At 40.5% G+C, this 25567-nt stretch overlaps 1 protein-coding gene across 1 annotated transcript in view; it reads right to left on the minus strand.

Annotated features, from left to right (window-relative positions):
• LOC126161889 (succinate dehydrogenase [ubiquinone] flavoprotein subunit, mitochondrial) overlaps positions 1–15024 on the minus strand; it is a 94896-nt gene extending 79872 nt beyond the window's left edge. The window contains exons 1-2 of the mRNA XM_049918029.1: positions 14869–15024; positions 10504–10590 (exon numbers count right to left, since the gene is read on the minus strand). Of these exons, the coding sequence (XP_049773986.1) occupies positions 10504–10590; positions 14869–14928 (147 nt within the window). The 5' untranslated portion in view covers positions 14929–15024. The remainder of the gene's footprint in view (positions 1–10503; positions 10591–14868) is intronic.
• Between the last annotated feature and the right edge of the window lie 10543 nt (positions 15025–25567).

The following is a 25567-nucleotide window of genomic DNA, read 5'->3' on the forward strand; positions in this document are numbered from 1 at the left end:
ACAGATTCTCTCTGGTTTCCGGCGCCTATCTGTGTTGGTGAAGACTGCCGGTCTTACTGTGAGATGAAGGCAGAGCTCACGATCTGCAGCATCGTCGACAGGACCGACTGCGGACCTTTGGTACAGAGCCGAGTGGAGAGTCTGAATCAGAAGCTCAGACGGTTCTGTGACCGTGTAGGCCGCAGATCCCTCGACTTGCGCCATAGGATGGTGGGGTTTCGGGTTCCGCTAAATAGGTCAGGTGTTCACTACACACAGGAGGTGGCTACATGGGTAGCAGGGGCTGTGTGGCGTCAACTGACATCTATCCAGACCATCACAAAGGAATTCCGAACTGCATCAGGATTCAGTCAAATATTTTGACAGTTAGGCAAGAATTGAGAGAACTTTGATTTCATAGTCAAGCGCCTGCTCATGAGCCACACATCACGCTGGAAAACGCCAAACGATGCTTTGCTTGGTGTAAGGAGTGTAAACATTGGACGACTGAACAGTGGAAAATGCTGTGTGGAGTGACGAATCACAGTACACAATGAAGTGATCAGATGGCAGGATGTGGGTATGGCGATTGCCCAGTGAATGTTATCTGCCAGCGTGTGTAGTGCCAACAGTAAAATTCGGAGGCAGTGGTGTTATGGTGTGGTTGTGTTTTTCATGGAGGGGGCTTGCACCCCTTGTTGTTTTGCGTGGCACTATCACAGCACAGACATACATTCATGTTTTAAGCACCTTCTTGGTTCCCCCTGTTGGAGAGAAGTTCGGGGATGGCAATTACATCTTTCAACACAATCGAGCACCTGTTCATAATGCACGGCCTGTGGCGGATGGTTACACAAGAATAACATCCCTACAATGGACTGGCCTGCACAGAGTCCTTATCAGAATCCTATAGAACAGCTTTGGAATGTTTTGGAACGCCGACTTCGTGTCAGGCCTCACCGACCACTAAGTGCTGCACTCCATGAAGAATGGGCTGCCATTCCCGAAGAAACGTCCCAGCACCTGATTGAACATATGCCTGTGAGTGGAAGCTGTCATGAAGGCTAAGGGTGGGCCAAGACCATACTGAATTCCAGCATTACCAATGGAGGCCACCACGAACTTTTAAGTCAATCCAGCCAGGTGTCCAGATACTTTGAATCACATACTGTATCTGATTTGTTCACAAAAGCAATCTCTTGGCAGTCATGTTCGCATATGCAATTGCAGTCCCTTGCAACACATGTAAAATCAGTCACCCATTCTGCATATGTTTGTCCAGGCTTCTTTTTTGTGCTGAGAAATGAGTAAGTGGCCATCAGCAAATATTTTTGCTTTAAAATGGACTGACAGTTGCAGTTGTAATTGATTTTGGTCCAAAAAAATCCATTTTTAAAATATTATTTTCTTTATCTACACAGTTTAATCTATGTTGGGTGTGAATTTTATTGTGATAGCAGTTTTAGAAATACCTTTAAACTGTTAAACTGATTAACTCTGCACTGGCAGTCACTCCCACCTTTTTCAACATTTGAGAAACTGCTTGCTTTAGCAGAATTTTTGTCAGCGTGAAGGCTATTTTCTTTCAATATCCTTGGCTGACATCTGTATCTTCAGCTGAAAACTTACTTGCACATGGTTTATTTACATTTTGATAATACCAACAAATATTAGTAAGTGGAAGGTGAAATTCGCAAACCTTTACGTGGAAGTCAAGATTTATGCATAACAGGCAGTGGAAAAACTGTGTTTAGGAAACAGCGGTTTCATGGATATTGGTTTACCAACAAAAAAGAGGAAGCAGCTCGAAATGAAGAACATAAGCTCTCAGCTTAAGGACTGAAACTTGGGACAGAAGAATTGTACAGGTGCAAGAATGATTTTGATATAGATTCCACTGGATTCAAACTTATTGATTTATATCTTCTCTGCCAGGCTGCAAAGATTTCATGATTTCATGTTCTAACTGTAAAAATATGGAATGCACAAGCAGGGGAAGAGCTAATTTATTGTGTGGTTTTCTGATGCTGTTTCTATGCCAAAGTTTCTATGAAGGAAGCAGTGGAGGAATTGGTGGAAATAAACGAAAAAGAAATAGATCCTGGGGTAGATATTCATGACAGTGAATCTCCTACAAATGTTACTGACTTGATTGTGTGTGTAGATGGGACCTTGATAAAAATGGGTCTCTCATCTCTGTATGGAGTTGCATCTGTTATTGGTATTGACTCAGGTGAAGTTTTAGATGTAGAAATTATCTCTAAATACTGCCACCAATGTGAAACAAGGAAAATGTCCCACAATGAAGACAGTGAGAAACTGTGGCAAGAAAAGCATGCAGTAGCATGTTCTAAAAATTATAGTGGCTCAAGTGGGAGCATGGAGGCTGCTGCAGTTGTGAGGATGTTCTCCAGATCTGAGGACCAGTGTGTTGTTAGATATATTAAATAACTTGGTGATGGGCACTCCTCTTTGTTCAAAGCTGTAACAGAAAAATCCATACAATGCAACAATTGAAAAGTTGGAATGTGTTGGCCACATCCCAAAGAAGCTTCGTGGTAGGCTTTGTCACTTGCTGAAAGAGAAGAGAGGAAGTACTTTAGGATGGAAAAACACTGAGGAAAAGGAGATCTTATTCTGAAAGAAACTGATTCTCTTCAGTTATTTTATGGGAGAGCTATCAGGAAAACCACACTAATTTAGAGGCAATGAGGGGTGCTGTTTGGGCAATTTTTTTTTCTCCACAAACTATCCACTGACCAAACACCAATGCATAATCTGTTTCCTGAAAGACAATTGGTGTAAGTTAAACAACAGAAATGAGCCATATTCACATGAACACTCATTGCCAGAACCTGTTATGAATGCAATTAAGCCCACATTCAGGTTTTTCCAAACCATGATTTATTGAGGAAGCGTATTCAAGGAAAAGACACAAAATGAAAGCCTCAATAATTTAATTTGGATTAGATGCTCAAAAACGACATTCTGTGGACTTTAAGTACTTAAAATAGGTGTCTATGATGCAGTTTTATGTTACAATAATGGCAATAATAGCAGAATTGAAGTGCTGAAGAGAGGTGGTATAGATCCTGGTGTGTTTACAACAAAAGCATTTTACACCATCATCACTGAGAGCTGGGTTAAGAAAGCTAAAGAGATCAGTGTCTTACCTGAAAATGCAGGCCAGGAAGATTCTAAGAGGAGAGAAGAGGAACCTCTGTTTTACATTTTTACATTATCAGAAGCCTTTTCTCAAAAAGTATATGTGCTAATGCTATGAAATTTTCAGGAATTGTTCGCAACGTGTTGCTGTCTCCCTGGAACTAAAAAAAAAATACGAAATCCTGCAATTACGTTCCGATTTTTAGATGATAGTATGTAGAAAGTTAATTTTCGATGTGCAAAATTAAAAACTCTTAACGGTAGAATTTCTACCAGTGGTCTGTTCAGCAACTACTTCTTAAATTTACCATATTTAACTGCAATACAATTCATAGTAGAACTGTAGTGTTCATTTCATTTGCTTTCTATTGGATGTACGGAGTGTGATTCACCTAATGTAAAGCAAACTGAGCTGCTGTGCACATACTTATTAAAAAAAAAAAGAAAAGACAAGACATTTATTTTCCTCTGGTACTGAACTGTATGAAGTAGTCCAAACAGCAGCTGCAGTGTTTCGTAACAACCATCCTCAATATATCTGCATAGCAAGGTCAATGGGCCCAAGTCAAGGTATTAGGAAATAGTTTACCTGTGTTTGGAATCACCTACAGTAGCTTGCTGACAACCAGGAATGACTAGTCCATCTAAATTCAACGATGACCTTAAACTTTTATCATGACTCATCTGGTTAATCCAGATGTTTCAAATAATTTATGATCAATAAACAATTTCACAATCCTGGTATGTTTGTACCTCTTGAGCATCAGTCTTTCAGAAACAGCAATAACGGCTTACACAGATGAAATGATTAGAAACCTAGACAAAACCAACAGTGCTGTTTGAGTTAATTTAAATCTTTCTAAAGCTTTGGTTACTATTAGTCATGAAATTCTATTAGGTAATTGGGAAGCAATTGGGATACATGGGGTATAAAACAAGGGGTTTCAATCATCTCTGCAAAACATAAAAGGTTATGGAATCCAATTCAGCTCATTCTAATCTTAAGTATTTGGTTAATAGAAAGTCACAAAAATAGGTACAGGAGGTAGTGTGTTAGGCTTCTTTCTGTTCTGTATTTACACAAATGACATACAGACCCTTGTAACTACAGCTAAGATCATGTTGTTTGCAGAACTAGTGTAATAGTTAGCAATGTTAAGGAATCACTGTCTGCAACACCTAATTAAGTACTCAAGACCTTGCATTCATGGTCCAATATCAACAGGCTGACCCTTCATGCAAAATGAAAAAAAAAAATTTACATTCAACTTGGAAAAATGACTCAAAACCAACATCTTCAACTGGTAATGGGTGAAAATGAGTTAGAAATAGTGCAATGCACAAAACTTTTAGGGATGTATGTTGATTGAGAAACTAAAAAGACCATTAACAAAACTCTCCCAGACACACAGTTCAACATGTTTTGCTCTGAGAACCATTTCTAAAGAATGTTCCTCAGAACATGCTAGAATGGTTTGCTTTGGTCACTTCCAGTCCCTTTAAGCTTATGGAATGATTCTGGAGAATAAGTAGTAGTTCATCAGATAAAACTTTTACACTGCGGAAAATGGCTACTCTAATCTTGTCACACAGATCCAAAACAGCTCACTGCAATCTGCTATTTAAAAATTTGTACATGCTTACAGTACCCTCCCCTTATTTATACAAATGCGCACTGATAAAGAGCCAGTCTTGGAAACCTACACACTAATAGTGAATACCATAGGTATAACACTCACAACTGTTTGCCCCTCCATGTGGAGCAAGCAGAAACAACCCTTACTTTAAGATATATGAGGCATTTTGGTGTCAACTGACTCTCAACATAAGCAAATGTAGCATATCATGAACACAGGGGCAGAAAGACACATTAATATACAATTACATAAAAGAAAAACAAATACTGAATGCAGTTACTCCCATAAAATATCTAGAAGTATGCGTACGGGGCAATTGAAAGAGGAATGCCCTCATAAAATTAATCACAAGTAAAGCAGATGCCAGACTAAGGTTCACTAGAATAATCCTCAGGAAATGTAATCCATCAACAAAGGAAGTAACTTACAAAAGTTTCATTTGACCAGTACTTTAATACTGTTTGTCAATCTGGCGTCCATATCAGATGGGAATGATAGAGGAAATAGAGAAGATCCATTTTGTTACAGGTTCATTCAGTAAATGTGAAAGCACCAGTGGTAGATAGTGCAACAGAGGTATTCTGCATTATCATGGTGCTTACTATTAAAAGTTCCAAGAGTGTGCATTGCTAGAAGAGTCAAGCAATATATTGCTTCCTCCTATGTATATCTCGTAAAAAGGCCATGAAGATAAAATCAGTGAGATTCAAGCCTACACAAAGGTTTACCAGCAACTGTTTTTCCTGTGAACCTTTTGGGACTGGAACAGCAAATGGAGGAAGTGACAGAACACACAGTACCCCCTGCAACACGTTGTAAGATGGGTTGTGGAGTAAAAATGTAAATTCTTCGTAATGTATTACCATCGTACAGAAAGAGATTGGGAAATGTAATTACTTTCCGTGCACAGTTAAAATCATTTCTTGCTGAGGTGTGTTTCTATATAATAAATGATTATGTTAGATTATAGAAATACTAAGCCCTCATTTATTGTAGAGTTCAAAATGTGTATGTCTTTGCACAAGAATGTCTGTGCTGTTTGTTTCCAGTTTTCTCTGTTTCAAATGAAAGGCCGTACATCTCTACAGAGGAAGGATAGGTCAGAAGATTAGTTTTGGTGGATGTACTGTTAGCTGGTGTTTGTGTAATTTATTTTTCAGCAGTGTTAAAAAAGTCCAGTGGCATACTTACATGTTTTGTGCAGCAATGTTGGCAGCACTCACCTATGGTCTTGATCTAGACTACAGCCAATAATGTGTTGTGTTTACATTTTTTTCAGAAGTGCAATATAACAAACTTTCATGTTCTAAATATATCACTGTTCATATTTATTGTGCATGTTGTAATCTCCTTGCAGACTATGGATATGTGGTTTTCTTTCCTAATCATGTACAGAGCGACGTGGCTAAGTCAATGTTAATGCACTGTAACAGTTTTGTGGGTGGAGAAGGGTTCTACCCCATCTAGCCATCCTAACATTGGTTTTCCATTTTTCCATGATTTCCCAAGTTGCTAAGGTGAATGCTGTGATGGTTCCATTGACAAGGCCATAGCTGACTTCTTACCCATTTCTGCCTAACCTTATCCTACAGTGTGTATGTTTTATACACCTATATGTATATATTTTTCTGTAACACATTCAGTGTGTCCAACACAATTGTGCTGAATGGTCTGAGGAGAATTGGATATTTATTTAATGACCCATAATCAAAGAATTACTGTCCTGCCAATAATTTTCATAGCTCTTGCATTAAATTAAGATGTTCCATTAGCCAGTGCAGGCTTCAATTGCTTCAGATATTTCTTGGTGTAAGTGGTCACAATTGTGAAACACCAGTCATCAACCAGTATGCAGACCGTATTTTATTCCTGCTGTAAGAAAGACATTTCAGATGTTCACAGAAATTTGGGGATGGAAAATTTTTCTATGTGGCATACCTTGATATCATCTATTCAAAATCTGGAATGACACTGTCATAAGCAGTACACCCAACATCTACATCATACCCTGATATCATCTATTCAAAATCTGGAATGACACTGTCATAAGCAGTACACCCAACATCTACATCAGCACTGTGCAAGTCACCATACTCCAGTGTTTGGCATAGGGCACACAGTGTCCATCATTTTATCCACTTTGCATTCCGTTCACAGATGGTGCATCAGTAGAATGGCTATTGGTATGCCTGTGTGCAAGTCCCGTCACACCATTTTACCAGCATCTATGTTACACAATGTACGTGGGACAAAATAATAAGTTTCTTTATTTGTCTCAGAATACAAACACTTGGGATTTTAAGAGTAAACCTTTACACAAGGTTCAATGTATGTAGTGCCTCCCACAGCAGATCGTTTAGCATTTTTGTAATGCTATTGCAGTGTCACAATAAACCTAAGACAAATGACACAGTCTACCTTCATTGGACATAAACAAGTAATTAGTAGGGGACCTGTGCAGCAACGGGTAGTTTAATGGTGCATCCACTTTGTGGAACTACTTTAATGTTGTCCTGTCAGTAGAAGAAACTTGTCAAAACTATTGTTGCACAAGTCTGTAAAGAGATCTGGTAATTTAATGCTGCACTCGTCTACCTGCCTTATGTGCAGCTGGTGAATACCTAGCCTAGCTTAGAGTATGTGGAGGATCCAGAGGCTCTGAAGCAGTGGCGGGTACAGAAAAACCTCAATGAGGGGGCACTAAAGATATTTTGAGCTACTTTCACTTTTACCATAGTAAAAAATAATCAAGTCACATGCAAAGTTTAAGAAAGTTTTATTTAAACTGATTATACACATATACAAGACAATGTCATCTTATGATACAATTGTTTGTTACAATTGTGGTTCTCTTCCTTAAACGATGAATTCTATGCGACTATTCTTCCTGGCAAATTGGTTAATTACATCATCAATAGGACAATCAATGTCAGGGTCGTATTCAACAGAGCTAAGCCATTAAGCTGATCCTCCTCCATTGTCGACCTCAGCCATGTCTTTGTACGCCGCAATGTTGAAAAACTTCTTTCTACTTTAGCAATACATGCAACTTTTCTTGTAGGTATGTGTTAGCTATCTATGTGCCAGACAGAAACACACAAAATACGATGATGCGGATGCGCATGCTACATAGGCAAATACAATAACTCGATTCAGTTGAGTCAAGCGATTAAAGAAACAAATGAATAGCATGTGAGCTGACTGGCGGGGTTGGCAATGTGCGCGGTTCAGCAGGGGGGGGGGCACCCCCTATATGTATCCGCCACTGCTCTGAAGCAAGTCCTACTTCAAAAGTTAAATTACTTTATTCAACTTTGTGTATAGGTACCTATCAACTGTTTAATATCTCCAATACACAGTGTGTGACTGTTTATAATTATTCTATAATCCATATTACACTTACAACTTTTGGTATAGGTTACAAACTTCTTAATTGAACTTACACTAAGGACTACTCTCTCTCTCTCTCTCTCTCTCTCTCTCTCTCTCTCTCTCACACACACACACACACACACACACACACACACACACACACACACACACAAAAGGGAGGACTCGAACCTCCAATAGGGGAAGCCATGCAAATGATGGCAAGGCACCTCAGACCACGTAGCTACCCCATGCGGCTTCCTTGTCAACATTACATACAAATGGTAAACAAATTTCCTCATGAAACTCTAAAGCAATGAAATTTTCCAGTGCTGTGTAAGTGCTCACCTAGTTGTTTGGAAGAGTTCTGGACAACAATTACCACAAAAATACATTTCAACTACAGGAATTCAGTTTTTTCCATAAAAATGGGTGGTAATCAAACTAAATGACACAACAAAATTAAACAGGAGATGCACACTAAATTATAAATTTATTGACTAACTTCTGCACTAGATAATACTGGCAGTCTCATTTGCTTTACCTAACAAGGTCACACCACATCAACTGTCACTCAGATAATGTGTTTCATTGAGTAAAAACAAAATATTAGCTAGAGTAAAATATTAAGCTGATTTATCTTATTCAAGAGAATGGTGACCGAGCTTCATGGTCATAGCTTAAATTACTTAAGAATGTATAACAACGCACTTTCCAAGGCCAAGATATTTTTTGGCTTTTTGCCATTTAATTATTTTTACATAGATATGTATTTAGCAACTACATGAGCACATTGACTACATTTTGAATGCTCCAGCTGTCTGCTATTCAGATTACAGCAGTTCCCCGTACCAAAATTATGTACATTTTCACATGCATCTTGATGAACGTTGCACCTACAGCTGTATATCGGCTTGTGTTAAGGTGTATATTATTAAAAAAATATGTGTGACTGTATTAAGCCAATAGCAGATAAAAGCTAGAAACACTTCAAGGAATAATAATACTAATAATAGTAAATTCAAGAAAGTGGTTGCTGCTCATTATACAGTGGAGATGCTGAGTCGCAGATAGGCAGAACACAAAGACTGTCACAAAGTAAGCTTTTGGCCAATAAGGCTATCAGAAGTAGACCGCACATGAGCACGCGCGCGTGCGCCCCCCCCCCCCCCCCCCCCCACACACACAGTCTGGTGTCTGGTCTCAGCAGCCAGAAAATGTGGTCGTGTGTGTGTAGAATTGCGGCAGAGTTGCATTTGGAAAAATCTGTCTTCCTGACAGTCTTTTTGTTGAGCCTATCTGCAACTCAGCATCTCTACTATATGGTGAGTAGCAACTATACTTTTCATAATACTGTCACATTCCATCTTGGATTTTCCATTGTTCAAGAAAGTGGTTAGTTCATGACTTTCTTTAAATATGTGAATTAAAATAATTTCACATGACTAATTGAGCATTACACACAATAATCAGCTGTCATAAATGAGATAAAGCTTATCCTGCTACTCTGTACAAAGTGGTGAGATATTACTGAAAGTAACAGCTTTAAATTTTTATGTTGACAAACCATTCTCATGGGAGAAACATGCGAAAGCTACCAGCATTGTACAGGCTTATATCCCAGATTACATTTCACTAGAAACTTCTCCACAAGGCAAACAAAGTTCCAGCCTTATAGTGCTCCGAAGTTCACTGTTCCATTACTACTGAAATTTGATTGTTTCAACAAATTTCAGAATTATTCATATAAAGGCTTTCACAAATAATAAATTCAATGTTCAGTAACTTTTCACTGTCATTCGTTCAATAATGAGCACATTGGTGTATAAATGTCTAAAGCCTAGAACACCAATACAGAGTTCACACAATGCGACAAAGTTCTTACACAGAATATGGCCAGAGATATTATACAGACTTTTCTCAAACCTTTACAACATACAGTCTATTGGAGGCCTATAGCTATCCATAGTCCAAAACATTACACATCAGTTATCTACAGGGCATTATTTGCTACTGTCAGCATTACTGCATTTTCACTTAGTTATTAGTAAAAAAAAATCTGAGTAACAAAAATTTCCGAAATGCTACCTGTGAAGTAAGTTTGATATTTATGAGCTGATTTTTTAAAAATCAAACTCAGGTTGTAAAAAGGAAGAAACAGTATCATTTTTCTACTCTATATCTCACATCAGAGTAATTTGCTGTGTTTCAGGCAGGGATTCATGTTTGCATCTGCTCACAATTCAGTTTTACTTCTGAGAAGCTTAAGAAAGTAATATACACACATGAGCAGTTACCATAGAACAGCTGCCTACCACACGCTGAACAAATAGTGACATATCTATCAACTCACCTGTTCTGATTTTTTGGCTTCACTCTGTTTTACACTGCCACCAAAATGCAGCTTCCTTGAGGCCACACTTGAGAGAGCGAAGTTTTTCTGAAAATAAGGATTTTGATCATACTTCAGTAACCATTACGTCATGTCGGACAAAAATTTAAATTCTTCCGTACACACACACACACACACACACACACACACACACACACACACACACACCCCCTACAGTGTGCCAACTGGACACGCAATCCCCAACATGTGGGGACTGCATTTCAGCATGTGGACTAGGGTAGGGTGGAGGTGGTTGTGTTGGACAGAGTGGACAGTGGAAGAGAGAGGTGGGATGCAGGTATTAGTCTAGGTAGCTAGTGGCTTAGAGGGAGCCAGCAAGTTCATTGGTTAGGAATGCATGGGGGAGGGTGGTAGGCACACAGGCTAGGTATGTGCCACACAGGTATCGAAGCCGGTGGCGTGTGAGGCACAATAAATGTGACATGTACAGCACAAAGGAAGTGGAAACTGCTGGGTGGAAGGTGTGGGGATGATGAGCTAACAGATTGAAGCAAGGAGCGTTATGGGAACAAAGGATGTGCTGCAAGGATAATTCTCAGCTGTGTAGTTTAGAAAAGCTGGTTGAGGGAAGGATCCAGATCATCTGGGTTATGATACAGTCCTTGAAATCGAGCATGTTGTGCTCTGCTGCATGTTGTACTACTGGGTGGTCAACTTTGTTCTTGGCCATACTTTGGCAGTGGCTGTTCTTGCAGACAGCTGGTTGGTAGCCATACCAACATAGAAAGCTGTACAGTGATTACAGCAGAGTGGTATATGACATGGCTGCTTTCACATATGACCCTGCCCCTGATCAGGCAGGAAAACATGTGACAGGACTGGAGTAGGGTGTGCTGTGTGGGTAGACTGGGCAGTCTTACACCTGGGTCTTCCAATGGAATATGATCCCTATAGAAAGAGGTTGGGAGTGGTAGTGGCACAGTGTTAGGATAGGGTATTGTGTACATTGGGCAGGTGACGGAATACCACTTTAGCAAGAGTGGGGAGCATCTTAGGTAGGATGTCCTCATTCCTGGGTATGGTAATAGACAATCAAAGCCCTGGCGAAGGATATGGTACAATTTCTCCAGTCCAAGGTGATGCTAGATGATGGGGGGAGGGGAGGTGGGACTACTTTGCAGCTGGTTCTTGGAGGTGGTGTGATGATTGTGGGGGTGTGAGTATATGCACGGGAAATGTGTTTGTGGCCCACATTTGGAGGGTGGTGCCTGTCCGAAAGGAAATTCTCATCACTGCAGATGTGCCATCCACAGATGGGCAGGCTGCATGGGAGTAATTTTTTGGTGTGGAAGGAACACCAGCTGTTGAAATGCAGATAGAGGCAGTGTTTAGTGGAATTAATATGGGCAGAGCCATGAAAGAGGTGGAGGTCAACACCCAGGAAGGTGTCACATTTGGTTGAGGACGATCAGGTGAAGCAGATGGGGTTGAGGTATAGAAATGAGGATAAGGTATCTTGGCCCTGAGTCCAGATCATGAAAACATCATCAATGAACTTGAACCTGACGAGAGGTTGGGGAGACTAGGAAGGTTCCCTCAGATTGCCCACATAGGAGAGTGCCACAGATATGTTTATACAACATTATGCTCATGATATAGTTAGTAAGGCGTATGAGGAATGAAGTAGTGGGTTTGGAGTCTGAAGGTCTGTCACCTACCTCAACTAATCATGTAATGAGATACTGTAAACATCTCTATGGCAATGTCTCACAGTTGTCACAATTTCTTTTCTTTTTCTTTTTTTTCCCCTCTGCAGCAGTTTGCACTTCATGGTTGAAAGCTGGCAACAGTGTTGCGTTTTTCTTATGCCGAGTCCACTTTGAGGTGTGAGGCTTTATTTCGAGCAATCGGTTGGAGGAGTTGGTCAACCAGAGTGAAAATTCTTTCATTAGGAACACAACGACCAGTTCTAATAGAGTGTCCCGGGTGGTTAGCTCTGTGAATTTTGGGGAGCATGCAGGAGGTTGGTGCGCAAGGTTTCGTTGGGGTAAGGAGGGAGATGCATTCATGGGAGAGTTTCTGGGAGGGGCCTAAGGATTTCAGTAGGGACTGGAGGTTATGCTGGATTTTTGGGATGACATCAGAGTGACAGGTCTTGCAAGGGGGAGGAATCAGATGCTTGGCAGAGACTTTCGGTCAAGTAGTAGAGTTGAGGAGTGTTTGCCAGCAGGGAGGATGATTTGGTCACGATCTGTTTTGAGACTTAATTGTAATACGATTGTTTCCCTTAAAAATCTTAACCATCCTCGTATCTACATGGGAGAGTCTAGAAGAATTACACTGCTTAGGACTTTATTCATTTTCTGTGTTGTCTCAGATTTGTACCGATGCAACTACAACCGAAAACTGTATAGTCATCATTCCTGACCAGATCTCACACACACACACACACACACACACACACACACACACACACACACACACACACACACACACCCCTCCCTCTGTATAATGTACAACTAATGTTACCAACAAAACGTAAAATTAATGTTCAATACACAATTTGTTGGTGTCCACGTAGCTGAGAAGGTATAACCATGTTTTTCAATATTAATCATTCATTGCATCATTATGTCTTAGTCTACAAATCCAGAAGTTCTCAGTCAGACCTAGAATTTCTTTGTGCACTTAACTAAGCTGCACTGGGGCTCAAATTCTATGTTAAGTTATACATATCACCGTAACTGGATGGGTGTTAGTTTGAAGGTCAGAGGAAGGTAAGGACAGACTATCTCCAATAGCAGCATATCTAGCAAAAGACTATAGCTTGGTTTTCAAACTTCTAGGTTGGTGACAGCTTTAGTTTCTTTATTCATGTAATCTCACTAATAAATACACCTTGTTTCAACTACACAGTGAGTTACCTATACTCCTTCCATTACTTACATTTCAGTGTCAGACGAGCACAGATGAAAGACATCTATGAAAACTACAATGTTTCCACTCTCTCTCTTTTTGCAAATGATGTCACTTTGAAATGGCTTCCTTTCAGTCCCATATAGTCTCCTTTTAATTCTTATTTCCAGTTAGGTCACTAACCACCACCTTGGTCTTTAGCTGATGTGCACCCTACCTGAAATATGATTTAATAGCACTAACCCCAATTCACTCCTATTTACAAATGAGTCTTTTCCCAACTTTATTCACAGCAGGTTTTGTTTGCCCACCAAACAGTATATCAATGACAGCACATCAACTCAGTAATTTTTTACCATAGTTATCTTTTGAGCATGCATGTTCTGCATTTCTTTCACCATGTAATGTTCAGCAAACGTGGCAATGCAACAGGAAAAGTATTAACCAATAACCGGAAACGTTGCAGGATGAGGATGATGACTATTCTCATATTATGAAATATAAACATAAGCCCTCAAAAATCTAGGCTAATCAAAATTGGCGACAGTCGTGGGAGGACCTTATTTAAATTTAGGCCATTTGGCATAGAATGATCCAAATACAAGAATTCTTAGGAAACATGAGAATAATGCAGACTAAAGTAGTTTGTAAGACCGATACATAGTATACTATCAGGGCATCAATGAAACTAAAAATTTGCCCAATATTTACATTACGCATACCAGTATAGTCTACGTAGAACAACGAAGAGTGTCAGGTGTTCCCTGGAGTATCTACTATACGTGAAGCTTTATAGTTCTGCTGATTTTGCGTACCGGTGAAATTATTTAACTACGGTGTTACACAGAGAAAGTGACATCAGCAGCTCATAGCAAAAAGAGAAAAATAAAGTGCACTAACATATACAGTCACTTCGCATTAAATATTACAAATGCACGACATTTATTAGAATAACTGACTTCTTAGGAATACTCGGTAACCGGCTACTGCGCCTACACCTCCGCCTGTTCTCTAGCTAAGCATTGGACCTGCATTACGTAACGTTGTTCTTTCATCCATCATTTTAAACAATATTATTTGACTAAATTGTAGCAATGGTTACTGGACAATTGTTTTCCGCATGTGAATTTCTCACAACATTTTGAAATCTGGATCATAATAACCAGTATGCGATCAATAGCAAAAGAACGCATTGAACTAAGATATGTCCTGATTTTACATTGCTGTTGCAAGTAGGCCTATTGTTCATTGACTTTGAATGGAGACAGAACGATTAAACGTCGGCAGCATACGATTAAACGATAACAATACACATTAATAATACACTTTCTCTGCACATCGAAAACCTGTTACATAATCATTGCCAGAAATATATACACACGCAAAACTGCTCCGTTTTTTTAAAAGGTTAATCTACGTGTCAACAGTATGTAAACAAAAAATTCTTACCAGCGGTGACGCTGTAACTTTCTTCGCTAATATTGACGGTAGTTGCACTATAGGGCTCATCTCGCGAAATACGCAGACCGCACAGGCAATTCTCCTAGACCTAGGACAGCAACTGCGCTAACTGCAGAAGTTTCCCTTTGTAAAATCGATAGTAGATTCGACCTCAGCAGACGGTAACACATGCGTCGACAGTCAAACAAACTTCTGTGGAAAAATAATCAACCAATCATTGATTAGGCTAGGTCGTTACGAGTGGCAGCTACGAGACGGATTAAAGAAACGTAGGTCGTGCTCCATGTAACAGATAAGCAGGAAAGTCAACGCGTAAACAACGTCACTTGATACATCTCTAGTTTGTCCATAAAGAGAAATGTTTTTGAGCGGATTTTATCTCTGAGAAAAACATCCTACAACGGCCAACATAGCTCTGTTAAAAGTGCTACTATCGAATACTACTTTTGGAACTGTATTTCTCTTTCCTAACTCAGATGGAAATCATCTATCAGTTTCATGAGCGATTAAGTATAAAATTGCAAGTGAAATCTGCTCGCCAGAGTGAAGACATAAAGGTAAAATTTGTTATTGACGCGAAGGTTAGTTTGAACACCATAGTGCCTTGCAAGGTGTGGGCGTGATTTGAGGTAGTAAGCTATGTTCTTTTATTCATCAGATCTAACTTAGTCAGACAGCGACAAGTGGGCCTAAAGTTTAAGATGGATTCCGAACAAAGGCGCAGGTTGGCAGTTTTCACATTAACAAACAATTCCAGGGTTAAAAGAAGTGATAAGAGACATAGAATAGTCCTAGGACTGTCGGCCTGAGTGGCCGTGCGGTTCTAGGCGCTACAGTCTGGAACCGAGCGACCGCTACGTTCGCAGGTTCGAATTTCTTCCTCGGGCATGGATGTGTGTGACGTCCTTAGGTTAGTTAGGTTTAATTAGTTCTAAGTTCTAGGCGACTGATGACCACAGAAGTTAAGTCGCATAGTGCTCAGAGCCATTTGAACCAAGTCCTAGGACTGAGCAGGAAATGAACTCTAGCAGGCATTTATATCCATAATCCGGCTATTAACTATTAAGCCATCGAGCAACACTAGTACACATATGATGAAAACAAGGACCTGCTTAATTAAAACCATTAAAAAATAGTATTACACTAATAACTAAATGCTATTGACGTATCCCGAAAATAGATAAATGTTAAACATTTACTGGCATTTTAACAGATTAGCATTTTGTAGTTCCTTGCAAACACCCAGACTCTTTTCATGGCATCTAAATGGCACTACGGGTTGTTGTGCTGCATTTCTCAGTCTCCTCTCCCCTCTTCCCCTGCCATGACTGCCTTGTTGGAGTTGTTGATAACACCCATAACCGAAAAAAATCTGCGGTATGCATTTGGGCACACAAAGCAAGAAGATTTCTTTGAAGGAACTGTTGCAACATTTTCCTGCACACAGCACTAAATGAGTGAATTGCTGTAATTCCACAGCATCTCAGTTTTCTGAAGAATAACAGAACAACAGACTTTTTTTCGCCACCATTCATTAGACAAAGAGAACTGCATCCTTAAAAAAGTTTTTGGAACAGGCGTGAGACGAGGATTTCAATTGAGCACTTAAAGCCAGCTCATTTTACAGAGGAGACGATCAACACGGATTCAGCTGGGGGCCAGCCTACATTTACGGGAACTTCCACCTGTTACCACTTCATCTCATACAATGAATTCAGCTGGCATGATTGTCGACGGAGAAATGAGGAACAGTGGCTGCTATAATCACTTACACAAGGGCGTCCACGGAGAGTTACGAGGGCAGGACAGCAGGTCAAACACCAGTTCTCAATTGACTGTCAAAGTAAGATACATTTTGTCTTTTGTAAGCTCTTTGCATTCTATTTGGTGCATTCTCTTATAACCTAGATATATTGTACTGTGTAAACTTTGAGTGTTCTAAAAGTGTTAATTAACAAATTGTTTGCGCAACAATTCTGGATCAGTGCATCCCTCACAAAATACTACACTATCATCTCTCAGAATATGGAAAGCAAAGAGCTCTCAGCAGAAGACATTTGTTTCACAAAGTGGAGAAGTGCTCATAGCTCTTATGGTAAGCATTTTAGACCCATGTTTACGAGACATTTTTTTTCGAGTGATAGCTTCTGTCATATCCCTGAATATGACAACCTGTATACAAGGTGGCCCATGCAAATTGTCCTCAGTAGTTTAATGTTTCCTGCATGCGTTAGTGCAAGATTAGCTGCCTCGTCACTGCTGTCCAAAGGGGGAGAGCATGTACAAGCGAATCCCCACTGAGCTGTGCCGCCATCTACGTGCATTTTTCTCCTGCTTCGACTCTGGTAAGGTCGCATGGCAGTCGGTAGTTCGAATCAGATCTTACAGTGAAACAGGTAACAACTACTATGTTCTCCAACAAAGACTACACTGATATGACACTGATCTACGGGAAGACACACTGCAGCTGAGGCTCGAAGGCTGTTCACAATGTTTTCCAACGCAATGTCTACCTTTCTGGCATACAGAGATACGTTTAAGAACTGGAGCTTTCCAGTTGCAACATGTCGTGGAAAGACCAATCCACAGCACACACAATGTTGCCCGGAATGTTACTGCGTATTTTGGAGCACATCCCACACATGATAAGCATAGTTTAAATGAAAATAGCGCGTACATACAAGGTGGTATAAACGAAAGTTAGTCCTATTGCATTTAGGTTGCAGTATTATTTACACCTCTAATAATTATTGCAGTATTATTTGCACCTATAATGTTGTTGTTGTTGTGGTCTTCAGTCCTGAGACTGGTTTGGTGCAGCTCTCCATGCTACTCTATCCTGTGCAAGCTTCTTCATCTCTGAGTAACTACTGCAACCTACATCCTTCTGAATCTGCTTAGTGTATTCATCTCTTGGTCTCCCTCTACGATTTTTACCCTCCACACTGCCCTCCAATACTAAATTGGTGATCCCTTGATGCCTCAGAATATGTCATACCAACTGATCCCTTCTTCTAGTCACGTTGTGCCACAAACTCCTCTTCTCTCCCCAATCCTATTCAATACCTCCTCATTAGTTATGTGATCTACCCATCTAATCTTCAGCATTATTCTGTAGCACCACATTTCGAAAGCTTCTATTCTCTTCTTGTCCAAACTATTTGTCGTCCATGTTTCACTTCCATACATGGCTACACTCCAAATACTTTCATACTTTCAGAAACGACTTCCTGACACTTAAATCTATACTCGATGTTAACAAATTTCTCTTCTTCAGAAACGGTTTCCTTGCCATTGCCAGTCTACATTTTATATCCTCTCTACTTCGACCATCATCAGTTATTGTGCTCCCCAAATAGCAAAACTCCTTTCAAGATACTGTCCATTCCGTTCAACTGCTCTTCCAGGTCCTTTGGTGTCTCTGACAAAATTACAATGTCATCGGCGAATCTCAAAGTTTTTATTTCTTCTCCATGGATTTTAATACCTACTCCGAATTTTTCTTTTGTTTCCTTTACTGCTTGCTCAATATACAGATTGAATAACATCAGGGATAGGCTACAACCCTGTCTCACTCCCTTCGCAACCACTGCTTCCCTTTCATGTCCCTCGACTCTTATAACTGCCATCTGGTTTCTGTACAAATTGTAAATAGCCTTTTGCTCCCTGTATTTTATCCCTGCCACCTTCAAAAATTGAAAGAGAGTATTCCAGTCAACACTGTCAAAAGCTTTCTCTAAGTCTACAAATGCTAGAAACGTAGGTTTGCCTTTCCTTAATCTAGCTTCTAAGATAAGTCGTAGGGTTAGTATTGCCTCACGTGTTCCAACATTTCTATGGAATTCAAACTGATCTTCCCCAAGGTCAGCTTCTACAAGTTTTTCCATTCGTCTGTATAGAATTCATGTTAGCATTTTGCAGCTGTGACTTATTAAACTGATAGTTCGGTAATTTTCAGATCTGTCAACGCCTGCTTTCTTTGGGATTGGAATTATTATATTCTTCTTGAAGTCTGAGGGAATTTCGCCTGTCTTATACATCTTGCTCACCAGATGGTAGAGTTTTGTCAGGACTGGCTCTCCCAAGGCTGTCAGTAGATCTAATGGAACGTTGTCTACTCCCGGGGCCTCGTTTCGACTTAGGTCTTTCAGTGCTCTGTCAAACTCTTCACACAGTATCATATCTCCCATTTCATCTTCATCTACATCCTCTTCCATTTCCATAATATTATCCTCAAGTACATCACCGTTGTATAGACCCTCTATATACTCCTTCCAACTTTCTGCTTTCCCTTCTTTGCTTAGAATTGGGTTTCCATCTGAGCTCTTGATATTCTTACAAGTGATTCTCTTTGCTCCAAAGGCCTCTTAATTTTCCTGTAGGTAGTATCTATCTTATCCCTAGTGAGATAAGCCTCTACATCCTTACATTTGTCCTCTAGCCATCCCTGCTTAGCTGTTTTGCACTTCCTGTCGATCTCATTTTTGAGACATTTGTATTCCTTTTTGCCTGCTTCATTTACTGAATTTTTTATATTTTCTCCTTTCATCAATTAAATTCAATATTTCTTTCACTATCTGAATAATTTCTTTTATCTCATCATACATTTCTTCTATTTCTTCGTCATCTACAGAGCTAGTTGGCATATAAACTTGTACTAATGCAGTAGGTGTGGGGTTCGTGTCTATCTTGGCCACAATAATGTGTTCACTATGCTGTTTGTAGTAGCTTACCCGCACTCCTATTTTTTTTATTCATTATTAAACCTTCTCCTGCATTACCCCTGTTTGATTTGGTATTTATAACCCTGTATTCACCTGACCAAATGTCTTGTTCCTCCTGCCACCGAACTTTGCTAATTCCCACTATATCTAACTTTAACCTATCCATTTCCCTTTTTAAATTTTCTAACTGTGGTGTGCGTACTGTAAGACTTTCGGTAAACACACCATCAGATCATTTGACTTGTCACTCTGACGAAGTAGACGAGTGTCATCAATATGTCTCTTGGTCTTATGGTGGCGTGTTTATCTTCTGCCGTTAGGTCAGACGGTAGAAATGCCACTTGCACGCTTGGAGTAGCAGATTGACGGTGACCAGCTTTAAACAGAACTTGATTAATTTTCACACACATTAATTAAAATAATAACAAGCATAAAAATAATTTAACTTGGTTCTGGATGCTATTTACAATTGACAATCTGAAGTTCCTTTGGTCTTGGTATGTTAATCTTATTCTCACATATCTCTGATACTTGACAAAGTGTCTATACATTTCTCTTCATGGCTATGTACAAGAATATGATAATCTTATTTGGCACAGACTGAAACCTGACTACAGACTAATGCAGGCTAATGCAGACTAATGCAGACTGGTGCAGACAAATGCAGACTGACTAATTGGAGGTCTGTACACTCGTTATAATACCTCAAGCGTTCAGGTATCACTGCGCGAGTGTGATCCGCGAGGAGAAAATGTTCTACATTAGCAGCAATCTCATTGGCTGCGTTACATATTAATACACGGATCGGCAGTATCAGAATTTGGTCCGTCTCTAAGACAGCGCCATCACTTAGTGCGGAGACGGACGAGCGCTGCGCCTGCACTGTTGTGCTTAGCGGGGCTACGTGCTGACTATGCGGAACTATGTACACAACACTAACCTATCTGCCCGATTAAGGGATCTGACATTTCATGCTCCGATCCGTAGAACGCCAGTTTTCTTTCTCCTGAATATGACGTCCTCCTCAGTAGTCTCCACCCGGAGATCTGAATGGGGGACTATTTTACCTCCGGAATATTTTACCCAAGAGGATGCCATCATCATTTAACCATACAGTATAGCTGCATGCCCTCGGGAAAATTTATGGCTGTAGTTTCCCCTTGCTTTCAGCCGTTCGCAGTACCAGCACAGCAAGGCCGTTTTAGTTAGTGTTACAAGGCCAGATCAGTCAATCATCCAGACTGTTGCCCCTGCAACTACTGAAAAGGCTGATGCCCCTCTTCAGGAACCACACATTTGTCCGGCCTCTCAACAGATACCCCTCCGTTGTGGTTGCACCTTCGGTACGGCTATCTATATCACTGAGGCATGCAAGCCTCCCCACCAACGGCAAGGTCCTTGGTTCATGGTCCATGGGGGGAGGGCACCTATAATAATAATAATAATAATAATAATAATAATAATTATTATTATTATTATTATAGGTGCATATAATACTGCAAACTAAATGCAATAGGACGATAACACTTTCGTTTATATCAGCTTGTATTATATTATTATTCTGTTATGGTCATTATTATCAGGATTATGAAAGTCATTACATCTCGTCCAGTAATACCTATTTCTCATCGTAATTAGGACAAAGAAGAGCTGCAGCAGACCAGAGGATGCTGAGGTCTTCGGTACAAAGTATGCTGGAGGAACGAAAATGGCATCCCTTTAAGGTGCACCAACGCCAACAGCTATATGGAAACGATTTCCAAAATCGGGTATAGTTCTGCAGACGTCTCATACATAAAGTAGCTGTAAATCTGGATTTCATCAGGCAGATTTTATGGTGAAATGAATGCTGTTTCGCCAATGACACCAATGCCAAAAGACACAGTTTGCATTACTGGGCTCCTGCAAATCCTCACAGGTTACAACCACATCCCATGCAATTGCCCTGGGGTGCTAATGTATGGTGCAGCATTCTAGGAGACTACATCATTGGACCAGTATATTTGGCTTCCCAACTAACTGGTCGGCTGTATTTGCAATTCCTACAGAATGAGCTGAATCTTGGGCATCTCCTAGAAGTCATCCCACTTCAGATTGCTGTGAGGCACTGGTTTCAGCACGATGGGGCACCACCCCATTAATGTAGAGGGTATAGGGAATATCTAAATAATGTGTACCCCTAACAGTGGATAGGTCGTGGTGGTTACATACGATGGCCAGCAAGATCGCCTGATTTAACGCCCTTGAATTTTTTCTTATGGGGTTGTATCAAAGCCATGGTTTACGAAACGGAACCAGAAAATGTAGATATGTTAAAAGAACAAATATGTCATGCTTGCACTTCAATCTCTGCAGAAATGTTAAGAGGTGTCCATGCTAATACCGAGAGACACTTGCATCAATGCATCCAACAAGGGGGACATGCATTTGAACATTTGTATTATGAATAATGGAATCATAAAGATCTGTCAGTCTATGATATTTAAAGGAACGTCATTATATTCATCGTTCTATTGCAGTCAGAGGTATGACAGCGTTTCGTAATACTGCCAGTTGTGAAGCACGAATTGGTGTTAATAAATTAGCTGTCATATGTTGCTATGCCTTAAAACAGATAATTAATACTCTTTGGCCCTTGTGAATATTACTTTTTTGGTCAGGGTCAATCATTCTTCTACACAAACACCTTTCTCAAGCTCAGGAATCGAACCCGGCACGCTTCTTACAGAAAGCGAGGTTTCTAGAGACAAGCTATAGGACTAGTTACAGCTGTAAAGTGTTTGTTTTCAAGCGCTGGTCTTAGGTTTAGCAGGGTCTCATCTCTGTTGGTATAGAGTCTGGTTTACTGTTCTGGTCAGGCAGTCCTTTTGGCGTCTGTTGTATCCAGGATTAAGTTATGTCACCAGAGGACTGCATGCGTGGGCCACCTGCATACATTCGCAAATGTGGACATGTGTGACATGTGCTATGAATTCAAGTGCTGTTAACCGGAATAATAAATATTATATCGCAAATTGTGAACTTCCTTTTTTTCCATAAAATTGAAGTGGGAAATTAAAAAGTGGTGGCACATCACTTAGCATTATTTATTTTCTGACACTAAAGTCTTTAGCATCAACACATTGAGATAAAAATATTTGTTGCATACCTACATATACCTTAAAAATTATTCCCTTTTGAGGTAAGGATCTAAACATTTCTTCGTATCTCTGTCTCCAGTATAGGTAATAATAATAATTTCGTGTGGATCATCGTCTCAGTGAAGTCTCTCAATTGGACACAACTTTGATACCTTGCTTGTCACTAACATACCCATGTTATCCTACTGGAGAAGGGGACCTACAGTTTTATGTGGAATCCAAACCACATCTCACTTCTGGCGACTCTTCACATGATTGAGAGGTGAGTGTTAGGTTAAAGTGCAGACTGAAAAGTCCTAGGTCCATCCAGTATTTGATCCCAAAACCTCTTGGTTTCCAGTCAAGCGTGTTACCACTAGATCTCCAGGTCGACTGCCAGTATAGATGATTGTGTAAAATGAAGACAATGTAATTAATGTGCAGTACATTTCCATATTTACTTTTATAAGGTGATATACAGGGTGAATCTCCTAACGTTACCGCTGGATATATTTCGTAAACCACATCAAATACTGACGAATCGATTCCACAGACCGAACGTGAGGAGAGGGGCTAGTGTAATTGGTTAATACAAACCATACAAAAATGCACGGAAGTATGTTTTTTAACACAAACCTAGGTTTTTTTAAATGGAATCCCGTTAGTTTTGTTAGCACATCTGAACATATAAACAAATACGTAATCAGTGCCGTTTGTTGCATTCTAAAATGTTAATTACATCCGAAAATATTGTAACCTAAAGTTGACGCTTGAGTACCACCCCTCCGCTGTTCGATCGTGTGTATCGGAGAGCACCGAATTACGTAGGGATCCAAAGGGGACGGTGGTGGACCATAGGTACAGAAGAGACTGGAACAGCACATTACGTCCACATGCTAACACCTTTTTATTGGTCTTTTTCAATGACGCACATGTAAATTACCATGAGGGGTACACACGTGGTTTCCGTTTTCAATTACGGTGTGGCATAGAGTGTGTCCCGACATGTCAGGCCAAAAGATGTTCAATGTGGTGGCCATCATTTGCTGCACACAATTGCAATCTCTGGTGTAATGAATGTCGTACACGCCGCAGTACATCTGGTGTAATGTCGCCGAAGGCTGGCACAATACGTTGTTTCATATCCTCTGGGGTTGTAGGCACATCACGGCACACATTCTCCCTTAACGTACCCCACAGAAAGAAGGGCTGGCCAATTTATGCGTCCTCCACGTCCTATGAAACGCCCGTCGAACATCCTGTCACGGGTCAGCCTAGTGTTAATTGCGGAATGTGCAGGTGCACCATCATGCTGATACCCACATGCGTCGACGCGTTTCCAGTGGGACATTTTCGAGCAACGTTGGCAGATCATTCTGTAGAAACGCGATGTATGTTGCAGCTGTTTGAGCCCCTGCAATGAAGTGAGGACCAATGAGGTGGTCGCCAATGATTCCGCACCATACATTTACAGTCCACGGTCGCTGTCGCTCTACCTGTCTGAGCCAGCGAGGATTGTCCACGGACCAGTAATGCATGTTCCGTAGATTCACTGCCCCGTGGTTTGTGAAACCCGCTTCATCGGTAAACAGGTAGAACTGCAACGCATTCTCTGTTAATTCCCATTGACAGAATTGCACTCGATGATTAAAGTCATCACCATGTAATTGCTGATGTAGCGACACATGGAACGGGTGAAAGCGGTGACGATGCAGTATGCGCATGACACTACTTTGACTCAGTCCACCGGATCTCGGAATGTCCCGTGTACTCATGTGTGGGTTCATGGCAACAGTAGCTAACACACCAACTGCACCCGCTTCTCCTGTGATGGGCCTAGTACGGATCCGTTTGCGTGCTACGACCATACCTGTTGCAAACAGTTGGCGGTAGATGTTTTGCAATGTGCGGCACGTTGGATGCTTTCTGTCCGGGTACCGTTCTGCATACACCCTGCAGGCTTCAGCTGCATTTCGTCGACACTCGCCATAGATGAGTATCATCTCCTCCTTTTCAGAGTTCGAATACACCATGGTCACAGTTCCTACAACACTACACTATCACAGATGTCTGGTAACACGGTGTACTACAGTTGGTCTGCGTGCGGAGACGAATGCAGAATAACAATAGCAGCAAGCGCTACATGCGGACACTGCAACAGCTAGACCAAACCACAACAGTGCACTACAGCCACACTCGTAAACACGGTCGTCATCGTCCCTGCAGATGCTGCTCGCCGACCGTGTCCCGTATTTTTTGCAACACGCAACTGAACATCGGAGGTTTCAAGCGTCAACTTTAGGTTACAATATCTCCGGATGTAATTAACATTTTAGAATGCAACAAACGGCACTGATTACGTATTTGTTTATACGTTCAGATGTGCTAACAAAACTAACGTGGTTCCATTAAAAAAACGTAGGTTTGTGTTAAAAAACATACTTCCGTGCATTTTTGTATGGTTTGTATTAACCAATTACGCTAGCCCCTCTCCTCACGTTCGGTCTGTGGAATCGGTTCGTCAGTATTTGATGTGGTTTACGAAATATATCCAGCGGTAACGTTAGGTGACTCACCCTGTATATGTATATAAATTAAAAACTATGACAACTGATTAAGGTGTTACCAATTGCAATAGGGAGCAAACATGAAGAATGGACCTGAGAAGGAAATGATTAATGTGTTCTGCAAATAATTGTATGAATGTTAAATGGAACTGAGCTAAACTGGTGAAATACGAAAAGAAGCTAGGTGATACCATTATCCTGTCATTCACATGCACACATCCATTTTGATGTAAGGGTCGCAACAGAGTAACCCTACAGTAAATGCTGGTCTCTGCCA

This window comes from Schistocerca cancellata, chromosome 2, assembly GCF_023864275.1.
Source record: "Schistocerca cancellata isolate TAMUIC-IGC-003103 chromosome 2, iqSchCanc2.1, whole genome shotgun sequence".
Taxonomy (NCBI): domain Eukaryota; kingdom Metazoa; phylum Arthropoda; class Insecta; order Orthoptera; family Acrididae; genus Schistocerca; species Schistocerca cancellata.